General features: G+C 49.1%; 1 protein-coding gene across 1 annotated transcript; it reads left to right on the top strand.

Annotated features, from left to right (window-relative positions):
• Positions 1-1,301: 1,301 nt before the first annotated feature.
• On the top strand, positions 1,302-20,819 carry LOC119921563 (putative olfactory receptor 14L1). The gene is made up of 8 exons (XM_038741695.1): positions 1,302-1,415; positions 3,399-3,476; positions 4,685-4,692; positions 5,628-5,784; positions 19,852-20,180; positions 20,337-20,402; positions 20,509-20,725; positions 20,814-20,819. Exons 1-8 carry the CDS (start codon positions 1,302-1,304, stop codon positions 20,817-20,819), a joined length of 975 nt encoding a protein of 324 aa, XP_038597623.1.
• The last annotated feature ends 379 nt before the right edge of the window (positions 20,820-21,198 follow it).

Genomic DNA, 21,198 nt, shown 5'->3' with positions numbered 1-21,198 from the left:
AATAATTGTATTTGATAGCACTGTTCTAAGCGCTGGGGAAGATTCAAGTTTCTCAGGTTGGACACAGTCCGTGCTGCATATGGCTTCGTGGGCTTAAACTCCAATTTACAGATGAGGGAACTGAGGCCCAGAGAAGTCAAGTGACTTGCAGAAGGTCACACAGCAGGCATGTGGCAGAGCCAGGACTGGAACTTAGGTCCTTCTGACTCCCAAGCCCTTGCTCTTTCTACTAGGCATCGTTGTCTACTCTGACAGACCATCGCTCTCCCCACTTTCAGAGACTTAATAAAATCACATCACCTCCAAGAGGCTCTTCCCAACTGAGCCCTCATTTTCGCTACTTCCTCTCCCTTCAGCCCTGCCCTTGCACTTGGATTTACACCCTTTATTCTCCTCACTCACATCCCCACAACACTTATGTACATATTTGAAATGTATTTCCTCCTCTAGCCTGTACGCTCCTCGTCGATAGCAAATATGTCTGCCAATTCTACGTTACACTCTCCCAATCGCTTAGTATAGTGCTCTGAACAAAGTAAATGCACACTAAATACTATTGATGGATTGATTTGACTTTCATTTTCTGTTGAGGTTCTTAAATATCTTCCTCCTAAGTGCTTTTGCATATGGTCTCAGCAATCTTTGGGAAATGGTCAACCGTATGGCAGTGAGGGGATTCCTCCTGCTGGGATTCTCGGAGGTCCGGGAACTGCAGCTGGTCCATGCCGCGCTGTTCCTCCTGGTCTACCTGGTGGCCCTGACAGGGAATCTCCTTATCGTCGCCGTCACAGCCCTCGACCGGCGCCTCCCCCCCCCCATGTACTTCTTTCTCAGGAACCTGTCTGTCTTCGAGCTCTGCTACCTCTCCAACACAACGCCCTGACCAACCGTAGAGAAATCTCTTACGCTGTGCCAGCAGGTCTGTCTGGTGATTTTCTTTTTGTAGGTGCAGAATAATTTCTCCTCACGGTGATGTCCTATGACCGCTATGCCGCCATCTGCCTCCCCCTGCGTTACGAGGTCTTCATGGACACAGTGGCTTGTGGGAAGATGGAGGCCGCCTCGTGGCTCAGTGGGGGCCTGTTTGGAATCTTGTTTTCAGCTCTGATCTTCTCCCTGTCCTTCTAAGGGTCCAAAGTCGTCCAGCAGTTTTTCTGCAACGTCACCTCCCCGGTGAAGATACCTGATCCGAGGACCACGACGCTGTTGACGTGAGCATTACCGTAAGGTTAGTGTTAAGCGTCGTCTACTTCATTCTTATCATCGTCTCATATGCGCGCATCTTCCGGGCCGTGTTGAGGATGCCGGCCGCCGTCTTCATTCTCTTTGTAATCACTTGTTTCTATGCTTTCTTGAAGCCACCCTCAGATTCCCCCTCAGTCCTTTACTTGCTGATGTCCGTGTCCTACACCATGGTGCCCCCTGCCCTGAACCCCCTCCTTTACAGCCAGAGGAACAGGGACATGAAGGCCACCCAGGGGAGAGGGCTAGGCAGAGAATTTCTTCCATCTTGGGGATGTGAAATCACCATTCTTTGCCTGCTGGAGTTCACATGGCCAAAGTAACTGACCCCAGCATCTTTCAGAGACTGGATCTTTGTGTTTTTCACCAACAGACCACCCCAGAAGAATGGAACGCCTTGTATAACACTTATTTAGAACAAGTTCCTCGTTTCCACAGACAGACTGTGTCAGACTAGATTCGTCTTCTGCCTCCTGAGCTGAAGGCCACCCTTCGAAAGAGGGCACAAGTCTTAATGGAAGGTGACACTCAAAGTCGTATCCTTGTCAGTCGGAACTAATTTTCCCCGAGAAATATGGTCATCAGTGGGGGATTAGCTCCTGAATTGACTCATCTCCCTTCCTTGGAACCCGACCTCAAACTTCTAAACTTTACACTGACCAATTACCACGTTGCAGAATGTACCTTGCTCCTATTTTTGCATATCTGTAAAGTTTCATGTCTAAATGTGTGTGTGTGTGTGTGTGTGTGTGTGTGCGCGCGCGCGCGCGTGTGTGTGCATGTGCACGGTATGGCTCAAACAAAAGTAATTTTCCCCTGTGTGATTAATTAATTTTTGTTTTTTCACTGGCACTCAGATTGATAATCAATGCTTTTTTGTGCTGTTATTTTCAAACTGGTATTTGTTAAGCATTTACTATGTGACAGGCACTGTAGTAAGCACTTGGGTAGATGCAAGTTAATATGTTTGGACATAGTCCCTGTTCCCCCTGCGGTTCGTGGTCTTAGTCCCTATTTTACAGATGAGGCAACTGAGGGATGGAGGAATGAGGTGACTTGCCCAAGGTCACATAGCAGGTAATTGTCAGAGTTAGGATTACAACCCAGGTCCTCTGAAGTCTGGGCCCATGTTCTATCCACTAAGCCATCCAGGCACCACACCTACTGAAACAGAGTTCCACCAGCACCACTAACATGGTAGTTATTCAGAGTTATTCAGCACTAACTCTCAAACTACAAGAAAAGATCAGCGAAGCACCATGGCCTAGTGGAAGGAGCAATGGCCCAGATGTCAGAGGACCAGAGTTGTAATCCTAGCTCTGCCAGTTCCGTGCTATGTAACCTTGGGCAAGTCACTCCATTTCTCATCCCACAGTTTCCTCATCTGTAAAATGGGGATTCAATACCTGTTCCTCCCCCGACTTAGACTGTGAGCCCCGTGTGGAACCTGATTGTTTTATACTTAGAACAGTGCTTGCACATAGTAAGTGCTTAACGAATTCCATGAACAATGAAGTTCTGAAAAGTAGTAAGTCTCCAACCATCAATGTTATAATCACCTGAACACTACTATGTGGGGTGGTGATCAGAGTTCTACACACCGTAAACATGCAATAAATACTATCGATTGATTGAGTGAGTGAGTGATGAAAGGAAAATGAGCATCAGCAGATTACTCAAACAGCTACTGAATGGAAAGCAGAAACTGAGAAACTGAAAACAAGGAGTCAGACGGCGGAAAAACGTCTGAGACAATATTTCATCCTGTAGACCAGTTTCAAGGACGAAGAACCACGTGACCAGAGGGTTCTCTTGTCTCCTGGTCCCCGAGGTCCCTGGGTAGGGCCCTGATCCTGTCCTCCAGGGATTCCCCTCAGAGTTGTGCCAGCTTTATCTTTGGGGATGGGGTCTGTCTGGAGAAGCATCCCAGTGTCCGCGGGAGAGTGGAGAGGGGATGAGGGCTCCTCGTTGTGCCTCCTTGGCTGACTGAACCCAGGAATCCGAGGGGAAACAGGGGACCAGCCCAGCATGGCAGAGGTCGGCGGCCCCCAGCCCCACGCTGCCCTGGTGAGTGTGCGCTGGGGTGGGTATGGAGGGGCGCAGAGAGGCCAGCAGCCCGTAGTGAGTCTATGGAGAATCTTGCACTCGGCCCCCAGGTTGAAGTTCGGATCAGGGCTGCATTGCAAGCGGGTTTGCAGGAGAAGAAACCAGGCTTCAGCGGGGACGAAACAGTGGTAGGTACCACAGCACAAGCCACTAGTACTGCAATTACTTCCTCCGCTGAGGTTCTTAGTCGCATGGTCTTTGTACCTGGACCAGCACTTACCTGCTGTTTGTTCTAGGACAGCTCCTACATCATCTCGCTGACAGCCCTTCATCGGCCCTCTCCCGGCCCTCTGTCATCCCTCCATCATCTCTTCGTCGCCCCTTCATCAACGCCCCATCTTCCTTCCATCCCCCTAGACTGTCAGCTTCTTATGGGCAGGGAACATATCTACCAACTCTGTTGGATTGTCCTCTCCTTAATAATAATAATAATGTTGGTATTTGTTAAGCGCTTACTATGTGCAAAGCACTGTTCTAAGAGCTGGGGGAGATACAAGGTGATCAGGTTGTCCCACGGGGGGCTCAGTCTTAATCCCCATTTTACAGATGAGGTAACTGAGGCCCAGAGAAGTCAAGTGACTTGTCCAAAGTCACACAGCTGACACTTGGCGGAGCCGGTATTTGAACCCATGAACTATGACTCTAAAGCCTGTGCTCTCTCCACTGAGCCACGCTGCTTCTCTAACAGACTTAACACTTTAGTCCACTGCTCCAAACACAGTAAGCGCTCAGTAAATACCATCAATTATTAATTTCTCCCAGCACTTTGCCAAGACCGAGTTGACATATGTAATTGGGGTCCCACGTCAGACCCTTCCCTATTTAACCAGACTTCACTCTGCAGTTCATTTTCCTCGTATTAAGACAGCTGCAATCGGATTCCCTGGACAACATGCAGGTGTGTGTGTGTGTGTGTGTGTGTGTGTGTGTGTGTGTGTGTGTGTGTGTACACGAGCTTAGGGCAGGGTAGGAGAATTATGGGACAAATCCCAGACTTTAGGGAAGGGGTACATCTTGGTAGGGAACAGTGGGAAATGTTCTCTGTTTCACCCTAGTGAACACGTTTGGGGGTCACAGAAGAGCTAAATGAGTGATTAGATACGCTTATGGGTGTATGCGTCTACCTACTTGCTTGTATGTTACTCTCCCAAGTGATTAGCACAGTGCTTTGCCAAAAGTAAGCGCTCAATAAATACGATTGAATCTGTGCGACTGTCCATGTGTGGGAGAACCCCGGCCTGTGAGTGAGCAGGAATACATGTGAGGGCATTATGTGTTTGGATACATGTATGTTTAGCTGTAATTTTGTGGGTGAAAATGAATTTCTGTGCTTCAGGGTGCCTTGTAGGGTTGGTATATTCTTGCTTTTTGTGTCCACGGAGGACTCAATAAACACTGTTATTACTATTACCAGTCAGTCAATCAGCTTAGTACAGTGCTCTGCACACAGTAAGCACTCAATAAATACGACTGAATTAATGAATATTTAGTGAACTCAGAGCAGAGCTCTGTGTGTAGAGCACTATACTACGTGCTTGGGAGAGTACAATATAACAGTGTAACACACACTCCCTACCCAGAATGAGCTTACAGTCTCTTTACATATCCGTAATCTGTTTTATATTAACATCTTTATACCCCTTTAGACTGTAAGGTTGTTGTGGGGAGGGAACACGTCTACCAACTCTGTCACGTTTTATTCTCCCAAGTACTTGGTACAGTGCTCTGCATACAATAAATGATCAAAAATACTATTTCCCAATTGCTTGATTGACTGATACAACTTCTAGAAGGGCTTTTGCTGTTATTACTGCTATTATTACCATGACTGCTTTCCCATCTTATATCTTTGTCATTTTGTTGTCCCCACTAGGAGAATTATGGTATCAGTCCTCCTTTGGAATTCCCTCCTAGTTACGTGGATCCTAGTTACGTGGAAGGCTTTTACCAAGTTTCTAGGTCATTTTGTAATTGATAACTCTCTTCCAATATACCATAAGCTTCTCCTTCCATAGACCCACCAGCAAAATTCCTGTTGACTTCTTCACCTCATCAAGGTCTCTGTTCTTTGGAGGGAGTCATCATCATCTACCAGCTACCAACATCTCCATGGTGAGAAAACACCTCCTGCTGGGTTTCTCCGTAGTCCGGGAGCTGCAGCTGATCCAGGCGGTGCTGTTCCTCCTGGTCTACCTGGCAGCCCTGAAGGGAAATCTCCTCATCGTCACCATTACCGCCTTCAACCGGCGCCTCCACACGCCCACGTCCTTCTAAATCAGGCACCTGTTCGCACTCGACCTCTGCTACATCTCCGTTACCGTCCCCAGATACATCCAGAACTCCCTGACCAACAAGAGATCCATCTCCCTAGCGGGCTGTGCCGTCCATGTCTTATCTGTAGTCTGGGTTGGCGGCTCAGAGCTGTCTATCCTCACGGTGAAGTCCTACGACCGCTACGCTGCCATCTGCCTCCCTCTGAGCTACGAGGTCGTCAGGGCTCGAGGTTCCTTTGGGAAGATGGCTGCCGCTTCCTGGCTCATCACGGGACTGTTTGCCTCAATGTGTTCAGCTGGGACGTTCTCCCTGTCCTTCTGCTCGTCCAACACCTTCCCCCAGTTCTTCTGTGACATCCCTGCGCTGCTGAAGATCACATCCTCCGAGAAGCACATCGCCATCGAGACTGTGATTTCTGGGGCAGCCTTAGGTGTCGTCTGCTTCATTTCCATCGCAGTCACATATGTGCGCATCTTCGGGGCTGTGCTGAGGATGCTGGCCACCGAGGGCCGGGCCAAAGCCTTCTCCACTTGCCTGCCTCACCTCATCGTCGTCACTGCTTTCCTCTCTATGGGTTTATTTGTTTGTATAAAGCCGCCCTCAGAATCCTCTTTGATCGTGGACCTGCTGGTGTCCGCTTTCTACACGGTGGTGCCCCCGGCCCTGAAACCCCTCATCTGCGGCCTGAGGAACCCGGACATGAAGGCCGCCATACACAGGATCCTAAAAGGGTCATTCATCCAGCCCCTGCTCTGGGACAAAATGACTCCTTCCTTGTGCAAATAATCTCACACCACCACTTTACCGAGAAAGTGCCCTTGGACCTAGCCATATACTTAGCTGTCCCACAGGGTTCACATACAACGCTGGACGTTGATGAATTGTCAAAGGCTGGGAGGGAGGCGGCTAAGACTGAAGTATGACTTATAATCCAGTTTGTCCTTCTGGACTGTAAACTCACAGTGGACAAGGAATGTGCTTACCAAATATGTTAAACTGTACTCTCCCAAGTGCTTAGTACAGTAAATCCTGTTTGGGGGAGGTTCTAATCCCTGCTCAGCCACATGTCGTCTGTGTGACATTAGGTAAGTCACGTAACTTCTCCGTGCCTCAGTTACTTCATTTGTAAAATGGGGATTAAGACTGTGTACCCCACATGGGTCAACCCGATTACCTTGTATCTACCCCACTGTGCTTAGTATAGTGCTTGCCACATAGCAAGTGCTTAACAAATACCAGAATTTTTTAAAAAAGTATCATGGCCTTAAAGAATGGGAATCGCTCTAGACTATAAACTCACTGTGGGCAGGGAACTGTTTACTAACTGTTATATTGAACTTTTCCAAGTGCTTAGTACAGTGCTGGGCTCAGAGTAAGTGCTCAATAGATATGTTTGTTTGATTGATTGATTGATTGAGTCTCAGGTTATGATGTCAACTCTGCTACTGGCTTGCTGTGTGACCTAGGGACAGTGACTTAACATCCCTAGAATCTCTCTTGCTCTTACACTCTGAGTCCCTGTGGGACAGGAATTGTGTTTGAACTGATTTTTTATTTCTACTCCAGCACGTGGAACAGTTTAGGCACACAACCTCCTAATAAATACAATAAGCACAGCTGGCACTTGTCATCTGTGTGACTTTGGGCAAGTCACTTAACTTCTCTGTGCCTCAGTCACCTCAAATGTAAAATGGGGATTAAGAATGTGAGCCCCACGTGGAACAACCTGATTACCGTGTATCTCCCCCAGAGTTTAGAACAGTGCTTAGCACATAGTAAGTGCTTAACAAATGCCATTATTATTATTATTATTTATAATGATATCATTATTACTAACGACTATGAAAATATAATATGCTTTTTAGCAAGACTCTGTGGGTGGGAATGAAAGTTGGGAAATGGGAGGTGGTATGGGAGAAGGGAAGAAAGGATGACTGCAGCTCCATCTTTCTTGTCAACTCCATCCTTTCTTGTCAATCCGTCTTTTCTTCCTTCCATCCATTAATCCTTCCAACCATTCATCTATCCATCCATCCATCCATCCATCCATCCATCCATCCATCCAGAGCACGGGCTTGGGAGACAGAGGTCGCGGGTTCTAATCCCAACTCCGCTATTTCTCTGCCCTGTGACCTTGCACAAGCCACTTCACTTTTCTGTGACTCAGTTACCTCATTTGTAAAATGGGGATTGAGACTGTGAGCCCCATGTGGGACAGGGACTGTGTCCAACCTGAATACCTTGTATCTACTCCAGCACTTAGAAGGGTGCTTTGCACATGGTAAGCACTTAACAAAGACCGTAATTATTACTATTATTATTATCAGTGGTATTTACTGACCACATGCTGGGTGCAAAGTACTGTAGTAAGCTCTCAGGAGAGGTGAAAGGAGATAAAATTGTATTGTTCCTCCTCTCCAGGAGATTACGATCTAATGTGGGAGATAGACACATGGCCCCCCGCCCGCCCGCCATCACACCGCGTGGCCCCCGCTGCTCCCGGAATGATCCTCTCTTCAGAGCGCCGCCATAGACGTCCGGGACTCCATTCCCGAGAGGCCCGCCCGCCATCACACCGCGCGGCCTTGCTGCTTCCGGAAGGATCCTCTCCTCAGAGCGCCGCCATAGACGCCCGGGACTCCGTTACCGAGAGGCCCACCTGCCCGCCCGCCATCACACCGCGTGGCCCCCGCTGCTCCCGCAAGGACCCTCTCCTCAAAGCGCCGCCATAGACGCCCGGGACTCCGTTCCCAAGAGGCCCGGCCGCCATCACACCGCGCGGCCTTGTTGCTCCCGGAAGGATCCTCTCCTCAGAGAGCCGCCATAGACGCCCGGGATTCCGTTCCCGAGAGGCCCGCCCGCCCGCCTGCCATCACACCGCGCGGCCTTGCTGCTCCCGGAAGGATCCTCTCCTCAGAGCGCCGCCATAGACGCCCGGGATTCCATTCCCGAGAGGCCCGCCTGCCTGCCCGCCATCACACCGCGCGGCCTTGCTGCTCCCGGAAGGATCCTCTCCTCAGAGCGCCGCCATAGACGCCCGGGACTCCGTTCCCGAGAGGCCCGCCATCACAGCGCGCGGCCTTGCTGCTCCCGGAAGGATCCTCTCCTCAGAGCGCCGTCATAGACGCCCGGGACTCCGTTCCCGAGTGGCCCGCCCGCCCGCCCGCCATCACACTGCGCGGCCTTGCTGCTCCCGGAAGCATCCTCACCTCAGAGCGCCGCCATAGACACCCAGGACTCTGTTCCCCAGAGGTCCGCCAGCCCGCCATCACACCGCGTGGCCCCCGCTGCTCCCGGAAGGCTCCCCTCCTCCAAGCGCTCCCATAGACACCCCCTGCTTCCACCCCCCCCACTTAAGCGACCTTCTTTACAGTGCCTCCCATCCCCTCCTTCCCAGTCCGGTCCTGACTGAATCTCTCCCCCCCCGCCCCGCACCCCGGGAAAAAGGCCCTTGTTAGCACCATGTTACATTAACGACAACCTCATTCGCACCTACTCAGCCCTCCCATGCTAGTTGACTGTTCGCTCCTCTCCCCAGGTATCTCTGCTCCCTGACCCCCCTTAACAGGCCCACCCTACCCCAGCACATAATAGTTTGTATCTGCTCTCTGTGACATCATTATCTGCCAATTTTATTATTGCCATAGCGTATTGATTGCTTAACTGCACCCTGTGATGCCGTCGCATACTTATAACATTGCTACTGTTTTATTGCTTCTGCATCTCAATTGCTAACCTCCCGCTGTAATGCTGACCTCACTATGAACTTTCAATTCTCTTGCTCCCAACTGCCATTACCATTCCTCACCTTCCCCTTCCCCTCTCCCACCAAGATTTTTCCCTTCCTCTCCCCCACCAAGACCACTCCCCCTCACCACTTACCAAGGATCCCTCTGTACCAGCGCCAGTCCTCCACTCCTCCCTCCCAGCCCCCTCCCTCCCCTTCTCCCCGCCCCCACCACATCCCAGTTCTCCTTTCCCATCGCCACCCCCTTCCCACTCTCCCCGCCCAGGTCCCCGCCAACTCATCCCAATCCAAACCCTCCCCACCCCTCGCATCCTGCCCCCTCCCACCTTTCCCTCGACAACTGCTGCCAAGTGTGGCCTCTGGAACGCCCGCTCCATTTTAAGTAAGATCCCTTTCAACCTGGACCTATTCCTTTCCAGCTCTCTACTCCTCCTCGCCCTAACTGAAACATGGTTGTCTCCGGAAGACAAGGTCTCTTTTGCTGCTCTCTCCAGTGCAGGCCTCTTCTTCTCCCACTCCCCCAGACTCACCGGAAAAGGAGGAGGTGTCGGTTTCCTTCTCGCCCCCCAATGTCGGTTTCACACTATCCCTCCTCCCCCTTCCCTTTCCTTCCCTTCCTTTGAAGCCCACATTATTCGCCTCTACCACCCCCTCCAGATTCTTGTAGCCGCCATCTACCGCCCTTCCGGCCCCACTTCCAAATTCTTTAACGACTTTGACCCCTTCCTCACTTTCCTTCTCTCCTTCTCTATGCCCACTCTGACCCTTGGAGACTTCAATATCCACATGGATATCCCTGACGACGCCTCTGCCGCCTGCCTTCTACCTATCCTTGACGCTGCCAACCTCTTCCTCCACCCCACCTCACCCACTCACCAACTTGATCATACCCTAGACCTCATCATCCCCTACCGCTGCACTGTGTCCACCCTTACCAACTCTGAAATCCCTCTCTCTGATCATAATCTTCTCACCTGCCTCCTCACTCACAATACTTTCCCTTGTAAATCCATATTGCTCCCTCACAGAGATCTCCGCTATCTTGACCCCATCCATCTTTCTGAGCGCCTCACAGCTCACCTCGCCTCCCTCTCCTCTCTACCCAATCTTGATGATCAGATTGCTGGTCTCAACTCTACCCTTTCTACTCAGCTAGACTCACTCGCTCCCCTTTCCTTTCGCCGCTCTCGTACCACTAACCCACAGCCCTGGATCACTGCCACTGTCCGTATCCTTCGCTCTTATGCTCGAGCTGTCGAACGCTACTGGCGAAAGTCTAAACACCATGCCAACCTCGTTCACTTCAAGTTTATCCTTTCCTGCATTAACTCAGCCCTCTCTTCTGCCAGACAGAACTATTTCTCCTCCCTTATTGATACCCATGCCCATCATCCCCGTCAGCTCTTCCGTACATTCAACTCCCTTCTCAGGCCCCCGGTTCCTCCCCCTCCTCCTTCCCTCACCCCCAACGATCTGGCCTGCTACTTCATTAACAAAATTAAATCCATCAGGTCCGACCTCCCCAAAGTCTCTTCCCCCCCTTGTCCAACCCCCCGGCTCTCAACACTCTCTGCTAACTCTCCGATCCTTCCCAGCAGTATCCTCAGAGGAGCTCTCCTCCCTCTTCTCAAGTGCTACTCCGGCCACCTGTGCTTCTGACCCCATTCCCTCTCATCTCATGAAATCTCTCGCTTCATCCCTTCTCCTCTCCTTAACTTCCATCTTCAACCGCTCACTCTCCACTGGTTCCTTCCCCTCTGCCTTCAAACATACCCATGTCTCTCCCATCCTAAAAAAAAACCCTCCCTTGACCCCACCTCACCTTGTAGTTATCGCCCCATATCCATCCAACCATTCCTTTCCAAAATCCTTGAACGAGTTGTCTACACGAGCTGCCTAGAATTCCTCAACACCAACTCTCTCTTCGACCCCCTCCAGTCTGGCTTCCGTCCCCTACATTCCACGGAAACTGCCCTCTCAAAGGTCACCAATGACCTCCTGCTTGTCAAATCCAACGGCTCATACTCTGTCCTAATCCTCCTCGACATCTCAGCTGACTTCGACACTGTGGACCACCCCCTTCTCCTCAACACTTTATCCGACCTTGGCTTCACAGACTCCGTCCTCTCCTGGTTCTCCTCTTATCTCTCCGGTCGTTCATTCTCAGTCTCTTTTGCAGGCTCCTCCTCCCCCTCCCATCCTCTTACTGTGGGGGTTCCCCAAGGTTCGGTACTTGGTCCCCTTCTGTTCTCAATCTACATGCACTCGCTTGGTGACCGCATTCGCTCCCACGGGTTCAACTATCATCTCTACTCTGATGACACCCAGATCTACATCTCTGCCCCTGCTCTCTCCCCCTCTCTCCAGGCTCGCATCTCCTCCTGCCTTCAGGACATCTCCATCTGGATGTCTGCTCGCCACCTAAAGCTCAACATGTCGAAAACTGAACTCCTTGTCTTCCCTTCTAAACCTTGCCCTCTCCCTGACTTTCCCATCTCTGTTGACGGCACTACCATCCTTCCCGTCTCACAAGCCCTCAACCTTGGTGTCATCCTCGACTCCGCTCTCTCATTCACCCCTCACATCCAAGCCGTCACCAAAACCTGCCGGTCTCAGCTCCGCAACATTGCCAAGATCCGCCCTTTCCTCTCCATCCATACCGCTACCCTGCTCATTCAAGATCTCATCCTATCCCGTCTGGACTACTGCATCAGCCTTCTCTCTGATCTCCCATCCTCGTGTCTCTCCCCACTTCAATCCATACTTCATGCTGCTGCCCCGATTATCTTTGTCCAGAAACGCTCTGGGCACATTACTCCCCTCCTCAAAACTCTCCAGTGGCTACCAATCAATCTTGCGCATCAGGCAGAAACTCCTCACCCTGGGCTTCAAGGCTCTCCATCACCTCGCCCCCTCCTACCTCACCTCCCTTCTCTCCTTCTACAGCCCACCCCGCACCCTCTGCTCCTCCGCCGCTAATCTCCTCACCGTACCTCATTCTCGCCTGTTCCGCCATCGACCCCCGGACCACGTCATCCCCCGGGCCTGGAATGCCCTCCCTCTGCCCATCCGCCAAGCTCGCTCTCTTCCTCCCTTCAAGGCCCTACTGAGAGCTCACCTCCTCCAGGAGGCCTTCCCAGACTTAGCTCCTTCCTTCCTCTCCTCCTCGTCCCCCTCTCCATCACCCCATCTTACCTCCTTCCCTTCCCCACAGCACCTGTATATATGTATATATGTTTGTACATATTTATTACTCTATTTATTTATTTATTTATTTTGCTTGTACATATCTATTCTATTTATTTTATTTTGTTAGTATGTTTGGTTTTGTCTCCCCCTTTTAGACTGTGAACCCACTGTTGGGTAGGGACTGTCTCTATATGTTGCCAATTTGTACTTCCCAGGCGCTTAGTACAGTGCTCTGCACACGGTAAGCGCTCAAAAAATACGATTGATGATGATGATGATAAGCTATGTAGAGGAGGAAAGAGAGAAGGGAAAGATGAGAAAGTGGATGAACGCTTGATTCAGTATAGTTTATATAGTTAGTATGAACAGACCTTCAACGGATTGACTGAGAGACTGAGTGCTTCAGGTTGCGAATTAGACAAAGGTGAAACCATTCACAGTGTCTAAAGACTGTCGTTGAAAACGGGAACCGTTGGGACGCTGGGATGCAGCTACCCCTGTTTCCACGGGAACCCCGAGGGCCGGCACCATCGCTGATGCTGCAGGGGCGTGCACCGGTCTCCCAGCAGCTGCAGAAACCACATGACCAGAGGGTGCTTGGCTTGTCCAGGCCCTGAGATCCCTCGGCAGGTCCCCGAGCCATCCTCCAGACACCCCCTCGGAGAAGCTCCTGCTTTATCTACAGGATCGGAGCCCATCTGGAGAGCTTCTCAGGGTCTGAGAGAGAGCGGAGAGGGAGCAAGGGCTCCTCTATGTTCCTTTCTTGCTGACCGAACCTAGGAGTCTGAGGTGAAAGGGGGGACAAGCCCAGCTCTGCAGCGGTCAGCGACCCCCAGGCCAACGCTGCCCTGATGAGGATGAACCAGGGTGAGTGGGATGGAGACGATGGGGGAACGAAGATGAGGATGGAAGTGATGGAGCCAGTCTGGGGCCTAAGTTGGGGTTCGGACCAGGGCCACAGCTCCCAGCGGGGCAATGATGCTAGCAGGAGGGGAGGTGATTCCCAGTTCAGTAACCCCCAACAATCACACACCTCTACTCCTTCCTCCTCAAACCTCGCGACCATAATAATGATGGCATTTGTTCAGCACTTACTATACGCAAAGCACTGTTCTAAGCGCTGGGCGGGTTACAAGGTGACCAGCTTGTCCCACTTGGGGCTCACATTCTTAATCCCCATTTTACAGATTAGGTAACTGAGGCCAGAGAAGTTAAGTGACTTGCCCAAAGTCACACAGCTAACAAGTGGCAGAGCCGAGATTAGAGCCTATGACCTCTGGCTCCCAAGCCCGTGCTCTTTCCACTTTCTATGCTGCTACCATGCCAACTACCCGCCAGGCTAACGTGCCCCAGCACTGTGACAGCACTCTGGGCTTTCCTGGGTCCCAGAATCCCTTGCAGATGGTAAATGACATGAAGGGCTGAGAGAGTGTGACCAGCCTAGGACCGCCACTGGCACTATTAACAATTCCTCCCTGTAAGACATTTTCACAAATATTGGGAGAAAACAAATAGCAAGGAAGGTTGGAATCCCTGCCTTCATGGGCTTTCCAGCTGTCTGGGCTACGTTGACACTATATAATTTACTATCAATCAAGTAATCTCGAATCATATTTATTGAGAGCTTATTGTACACACTAAGACTTGGAGTGTAATAATAATAGTAGTAGTATTTGTTAAGCTCTTACTATGTCCCAAGCACTTTCCTTAGCGCTGGGGTGGATACAAGTTAAGCACAGTCCTTGTTCCACATGGGGCTCACAGTCTTAACCTCCATTTTACAGATGAGGTAACTGAGGTTCAGAGACGTTAAACGACCATGGTCACACAGCAGACATGAGGCAGAGCCGGAATTAGAACCCAGGTCCTTCTGACTTCTTCTGACTCCAAAGCCTGTGTTCTATCCACTTTAGAACACCATAACAGACACATTCCCTGCCTCTTCTAGAAGGAAAGAACAAATGAAAGATGAATATGCAATTATTGCGGGCCATTTTACTGAAAAGGAAACAGAGGCCCAGAGAAGTGAAGCAACTTGACCAAGGTCCCACTGCAGCAAAAGGAGAGAGTCAGGATTAGAACCCAAGGCCTCTGAGTAGCACTAAGCTAAGCTTGGGAGAGTACAATAAAACAGAGCTGGTAGATGTGTATGCTACCTACGAGGAGCTCACAGTCAGGAAGAACACTCCTGGGCCCATGCTTTTTCCACTAAATGAGGATGGAAATGAGTTGAATTGTGCTTGATTTAGGTGAAGTGGATTTAGAGGGCTGGGAATGAATGGGGAAGCTCGTTGGAGGAGGGGGTGATTTTAGCAGTGCTCACAATTCGGGAAGACCTGTCCTCTATATGATTTTGAGTGGATAAGAGAGGGTGTTCCAGGTTAGGATGGAAATGGGAGAGTCGATTGTGAGTAACAACTAGAAAGTTGCTTTGAGATCTGAGAAGACGGGATGAACGATAGACAGGAATGAAGTGCAGTCATACGACAGAAAGCCTTCAAGCCGATTGTGAGTTTTTGCTGCTTATGAAAAGACACAACTTGTCCTGAGTGAAGGTTGAGGAGAGGAGAAGATGTAGGCTGAGCGATGCTTTAGGGATAATAATAATAATAATAATAATAATAATAATAATAATAATAATAATAATAATAATAAAAATAAAAATAATAGTAATTGTTAAGCGCTTCCTATGTGCAAAGCACTGAGGAGGTTACAAGGTGATCAGGTTGTCCCACGGGGGGCTACCTGAGGTAACTTAGGCCCAGAGAAGTTAATTGACTTGCCCAAAGTCACACAGCTGACAGTTGGCAGAGCCGGGGGTTGAACCCATGACCTCTGACTCCAAAGCCTGTGCTCTTTCCACTGAACCACGCTGAATGATGCATTCTTCTGTTTCTGTGAGTCCGCGTGTGAATGCAGATATTGAGCAAATTGAATTTGATGTATTTGTGGATTTTATTTTTGTTGTTTGTCTTACGGTATTTTTATGTACTTATTATATTCCAGATACTGTACTAAGCACTGGGGTGGATACAAGATAATCAGGTTGGACACAGTCTATGTCCCACATGTTGCTTTCAGTCATAATCCCCAATTTATAGATGAGATAACTGAAGCACAGAGAAGGTAAGTTACTCGCCCTAGGTTATACAGAAGACAAGAGGCGGGGACAGGATTAGAATTCAGGTCCTTTTGTCTACCAGGCTAATTCTATCTCCACTAAATGGATGAATGTATGTATAAAGGTTGTTTAACTCTAAAACCACCGAAAAAAAGTTCACAGCAGTTATGTCCATATCTTTATGTTCTCTGACCTCTCCTATACCCTATTCATTTTAGTCTCAGTCTCCTCAACCAAAAATAATGCTCTTAATATGTATTAAGTGCTTACAACGTTCTAGCAATGTATTAAGTGCTGGGGGAGATTCAGGACAATCTGATAGAATACAGCCGTGTCCCACGAAGGATTCACAGACTAAGTAGGAGGGAAAAAAGGTGTCGAATCATCATTTTACTATTGAGAAAACTGAGGCATAGAAAAATTAAATGCAGCCTACAAATGGTAGAGTTGGGATTAGAAGCCAAGTCCTCTGACTCCCGGGCCTTCCTACTGGGTTCTTCCCAATAGGAGTCTGTTTGTACACAGTTCATAGCTTGCTGCTTCCAATCCAGGGATCTTCCCATCGTGTACACCCACTCAGTATCAGTGATTCCTTCCCATCACCCCGTTCTTAGAAACCCTCAGTCCCTCCCAAACTGATAATAATAATAATAGCAATAATAATAATTGAATTTGTTAAGCACTTGCTATGTGTCAAGCACTGTTCTAAGCGTTGGGGTAGATAAAACATAATTGCGTTGTCCCACATGGAATTCACAGTTTTAATCTCCATTTTCCAGATGAGGTAACTCAGGCACAGAGAAAGTAAGTGGCTTGTCCAAGTTCACACAGCAAACACGTGGCAGAGCCGTGATTAGAACCCACATCCTCTGACTCACAAGCCCCGGCTCTTGTCACTAAGCTATGCAGCTTCTCATGCTGCTTCTCTGGCTTGATCCCCCAGGCCAGCCCGGGGGACGGTCTTAGGATGGATTCTGCGTCAGTTGTCGTTCTTTCTAGATTTGCAATCAGAAGACGTTAGAAAATACAGCTGATTAAATGGTCGACTGATTGTCAGGTCATGAACAACATGACACTGAGGCAAGCAGCATGGCCTAGTCGATAGAGCTTGGAACTGGGAGTCAGAATGACCTGGGTTTTAATGTCGTCTCTGTACCTTTCTGCTGTATGACCTTGGGCAAGTCTCTTCACTTCTCTGGTCTTCAGTTCCTTCGTCTGTAAAATGGGGATTGAGACTGTGTGCCCCATGAGGGACAGGGACTGTGTCCAACCTGATGAGCTTGTATTAAATCCCAGGACTTAGTACAGTGCCTGGCACACAGCGCGTAGGTACCAGTGAAGAAAAAAAAAAGAAGTTGAAGCGCCCACCCGTTGACCAGATGGTCACTAACAGCGGGAACTGTTAGAATGCTGTTGCCATGGGAACCCTGCAGACCAGTGTCATCACCAGATACTCATCTCTATGGGGACTCATACACTGTGGGGACGAGCTGCCGTGATCCAGCCAGATGGTTCATCACCAATTCCTCCTCACAGGAGTTCCCCTACCAAATCTTGGGAGGATGCAAGAGAGAAGCAGTACGGTCTTGCAGATTGAGCATAAGCTAGCAGTCAGTAGACTTGGGTTTTAATAAAGGCTCCCCCTCTTTTTATTTTTAATGGTATTTGTTATGAAGTTACTATGTGTCAAACATTGTTCTATATACCGGGCAAGTTAATCAGATTAGACACAATTCCTGTTCCTCATGGAACTCACGGTCTGAGCAGGAGGGAGAAAAGGAGAAATGAGGCACAGAGTAGATAAGTGATTTGCCTAAGGTCACATAGCAAGCAATTGACAGAGCTGGAAATAGAGCCCAGGCCCACCCTCTTTCCACTGGTCTAAGATGTTTCCCTTCTGGATGATTTGGGGCAAGCCACTTGGCTTCTCTGTGCCTCAGTTCCTTCATCTGTAAAATTGATACTGAGACTATTATCTCTGTGTGGGACTGGGACTGTGATCCACCCAATTTTCTTGTATTTGCCCCAGAGCTTAGTACAGTGCCCGCCATATAATGAGAGTTTAAGTAATACTGTAAAAAAGAGGTAAAAGGCATGATCCCTGCCCTCAAAGACTTCCCAATCTAATAGGCTAGATAGGCAAAATGTCATTTACAACTGGGAGGAAAAAAGTATGGAACAATCGATATGTGGATGAGAAGCAGCCTGGCTTAAGCGGAAAGAGCAGGGGCATAGGAGTCAGAGGTCGTGGGTTCTAGTCCAAGCTCCTCCACCTGTCAGCCGTGTCACTTTGGGAAAGTCACTTCACTTCTCTGTGCCTCTGCTACCTCATCTGTAAAAAAGGGATTAAGACTGTGATTCCCAGTTGGGACAACCTGATTACCTTCTATCTCCCCCACCGCTTAGAACAGTGCCTGGCACATAGTAAGCACTTAACAAATGCTATCATTATTGTTATTATTATTATAATTATTAGTGCTTAATTTTCGTATTTTTGAGTGCTTGATGTGTGCAGAGAGCTATTCTTAGTGCTGAGCAGAGTACCCTATAAAAGAGTTGGTAGACATGTTTCCTGCCCACAAGGAGCTCGGCGTCTATGGGTGAAGCAGACATTAATCAGTTAACCAATCAGAGACATTTATTGAGCGCTTACTGTGTACAGACCACTGTACTAAAGGCTTGGAGGCATACCATATGAATGAGTTGGTAGACATGTTTCCTCAAGAAGCTTACAGTCTAGAGTAATGATTCTTACCTTCAGCAGCAATATCCTGAAAGTCTGCGGATGCATTTAGTCTTGAGATGGTCACTGATTGAGATGGTCACTGACAGATGGTGGGAAGAAGTAAATTAGCTAAATCCACCTTGAGAAGGTGGAATTCCAGAGTGTTTTTGAGGGACGGATATCTTCGGGCTGGGGAATTGAAAAGGGTGGATTTCCAGGCCAAAGGAATGGTGGGGGGCCAGAGGTGGGAGAATGAAGCGTCGAAAGCAAGTCACGGTAAAAACGTTCTTTTTGGAGGGTTGGTTGAAGAAAACAGATAATGATTAGGAGAGTTATTATACCCAGTGATCAGACATTCATTCAAGTCAACCCAACTACAATCTGTTATTCCTCTAAACTGTAAGCTAGTTGTGGGCTGGGACTGTTTCTCTTTATCATTTTATTTTATTCTCCCCAGCATTTAGTACAGTGCTCTGCACACAGAAAGTGCACAATAACTATGACTGAACGAACTCATTTTCCACCTTACAGGAGATGCTGCAATCAGGTTCCCTGTGGTAGAAGCTGTATGTGTTTGTATATGTTTCTATATACTATTCTATTCATTTTATTTTGTTAATATGTTTTGTTTTGTTTCGTTGTCTGTCTCCCCCTTCTAGACTGTGAGCCCGCTGTTGGGTAGGGACCGTCTCTATATGTTGCTAACTTGTACTTCCCATGCGCTTAGTGCAGTGCTCTGCACACAGTAAGCTCTCAATAAATACGATTGAATGAATGAATGAATATACGTGTAAATGTGTGTGTGTGTGTGTCTGTGTGTGTGTGTGTGTGCGCGCGCGCGCGTGGGTGCACGTGCACAGAAATTATTGGGTAGTGGAAGCCGCGAACAAGTTCAGGCAGTGGGTAGGGTTGAAGACGAAGATAGGAAAAGATCTCCCTCCCGCCAGACTGTAAACTCGATGTGGGCAGGGAATGTGTCTACCAACTCTGTTGGGGTGGCGGGGGAAGACAATCTCAGGAGTTCCCTTTAAATAGACCAAAATAATGTGAAAATCTGGACCATATAATAATAATAATAATGATAATGGCATTTGTTAATCGCTTACTACGTACAAAGCACTGTTCTAAGCACTGGGGAGGATACAAGGCGGTCAGGTTGTCCCACGTGGGGCTCACAGTCTTAATCCGCATTTTACATATGAGGTAACTGAGGCACAGAGAAGTTAAGTGACTTGCCCAAAATCACACAGCTGACAAGTGGCGGAGCTGGGATTAGAACCCATGGCAGGGATAAGGAAATCAAAGATAATTTTGAATTCAGTAACTGTCTCCTCTTCTTAGAGAATCACTAGCAAATGTCCTGTCAGTGTCATCTCTCAACCCATCAATGTACTCTGACTCTTCCCTCATCACATGCTGCCTCCCACAAATGCCCATCGTCTTCAGGTCAGAGGAGTCCTCCTGCTGGGTGCTTTGAAGGTCCAGGGGCTGCAGCTGGTACACAATGCGCTGTTCTTCCTAGTCAACTTGGCGGCCCTGACAGGGAATCTCCTCATTGTCATCATCACCGTCGTCTACCAGCGCCTCCACACTCCCATGTACTTCTTCCTCAGGACCCTGTCCGTCCTGGACCTCTGCTGTATCTCCTTCACCGTCCCCAAATCCATCTTCAACTCCCTGACCGACCGTAGGGAAATCTTTTTCCTGAGCTGCTTTTTGCAGGTCATTTTCCTGATTCTTCTTGCCGGCACAGAGTTCTCCATGCTCACAGTGATGTCCTATGGCCGATACTTGGCCATCTGCAGTGCTCTGTAATCCGAGGTTATCATGAGCCACAGGACCTGCCTTGAGATGGCAGTCGGGTCCTGGCTTACCGGGGCAATGTTAGGGATCTTCGTTTCAGCTGTGACATTCTCCCTGCCTTTTTGCAGATCCCATGTGATCACTCAGCTTTTCTACGACGTCCTCTCGGTAATAAAACTTTCCTGCTCTAAAACGTATGCAACCTTCAATGTGACTGTAGCCACTCGTGCCTGTTTCAGTGTCTTCTGATTCGTCTCCATCGTGGTCTCATACATGAACATCTTCCGGGCCATGCTGAAGATGCTTGCCACTGAGGATCGGGCTAAAGCGTTCTTCACCTGTCTGTCCCCACCTTGTCGTCATCGCCGTTTTCTTCTCCACTGCCGCCTTTGCCCACTTAAAGCCGACTTCCAGCTCCTCCTTCCGGCTGGACCTGCTGGTGTCCGTTTTCTACACCGTGATACCCCCGGCCCTGAACCACCTCATCTACAGCTTGAGGATCAGGGACATGAAGATGGCGATGGGGAGGGTCCCGGTTGGGAGTCTTTTCACCGGAGATAGAAAATTTCATTTCATGCTCTGAAGCTGCTATTTCTCTCCCAAAGGACTGACTCTAGACAGACTTGGGCAGCCTGCAAAGATCTGAGCATTTGTCGTTACAGCCTTTTCCTGGCTGCATGCTGCCTATTATCAGTGGCTTTGACTCGTTTGGTAGAAGAGTTTTTATCCAGCTGTTTTTGACTGGTATTTAAATCTAGTTCCCATGCCCTTGGATTCACCCCCATTATTCACCACCAGCAGAGGGTAGAGCATGGGACTGGGAGTCAGAAAGACCTGGGTTCCAATCCTGACTCTGCCACTTGTCTGCTCTGTGATCTTGGGAAAGTGACGTCTCTTCTCAGGGCCTCAGGGCCTTCATCTGTAAAATGGGGATGTATAATGTGGGCCCATGTGGGACATGGACTGTGTTCAACCTGATTACCTTGTTTC

This window comes from Tachyglossus aculeatus (assembly GCF_015852505.1).
Source record: "Tachyglossus aculeatus isolate mTacAcu1 chromosome 12 unlocalized genomic scaffold, mTacAcu1.pri SUPER_6_unloc_3, whole genome shotgun sequence".
In the NCBI taxonomy this organism is placed as follows: domain Eukaryota; kingdom Metazoa; phylum Chordata; class Mammalia; order Monotremata; family Tachyglossidae; genus Tachyglossus; species Tachyglossus aculeatus.
The sequence above is the reverse complement of the archived record's forward strand: the minus strand, read 5'-3'. Positions and strand labels throughout refer to the sequence as shown.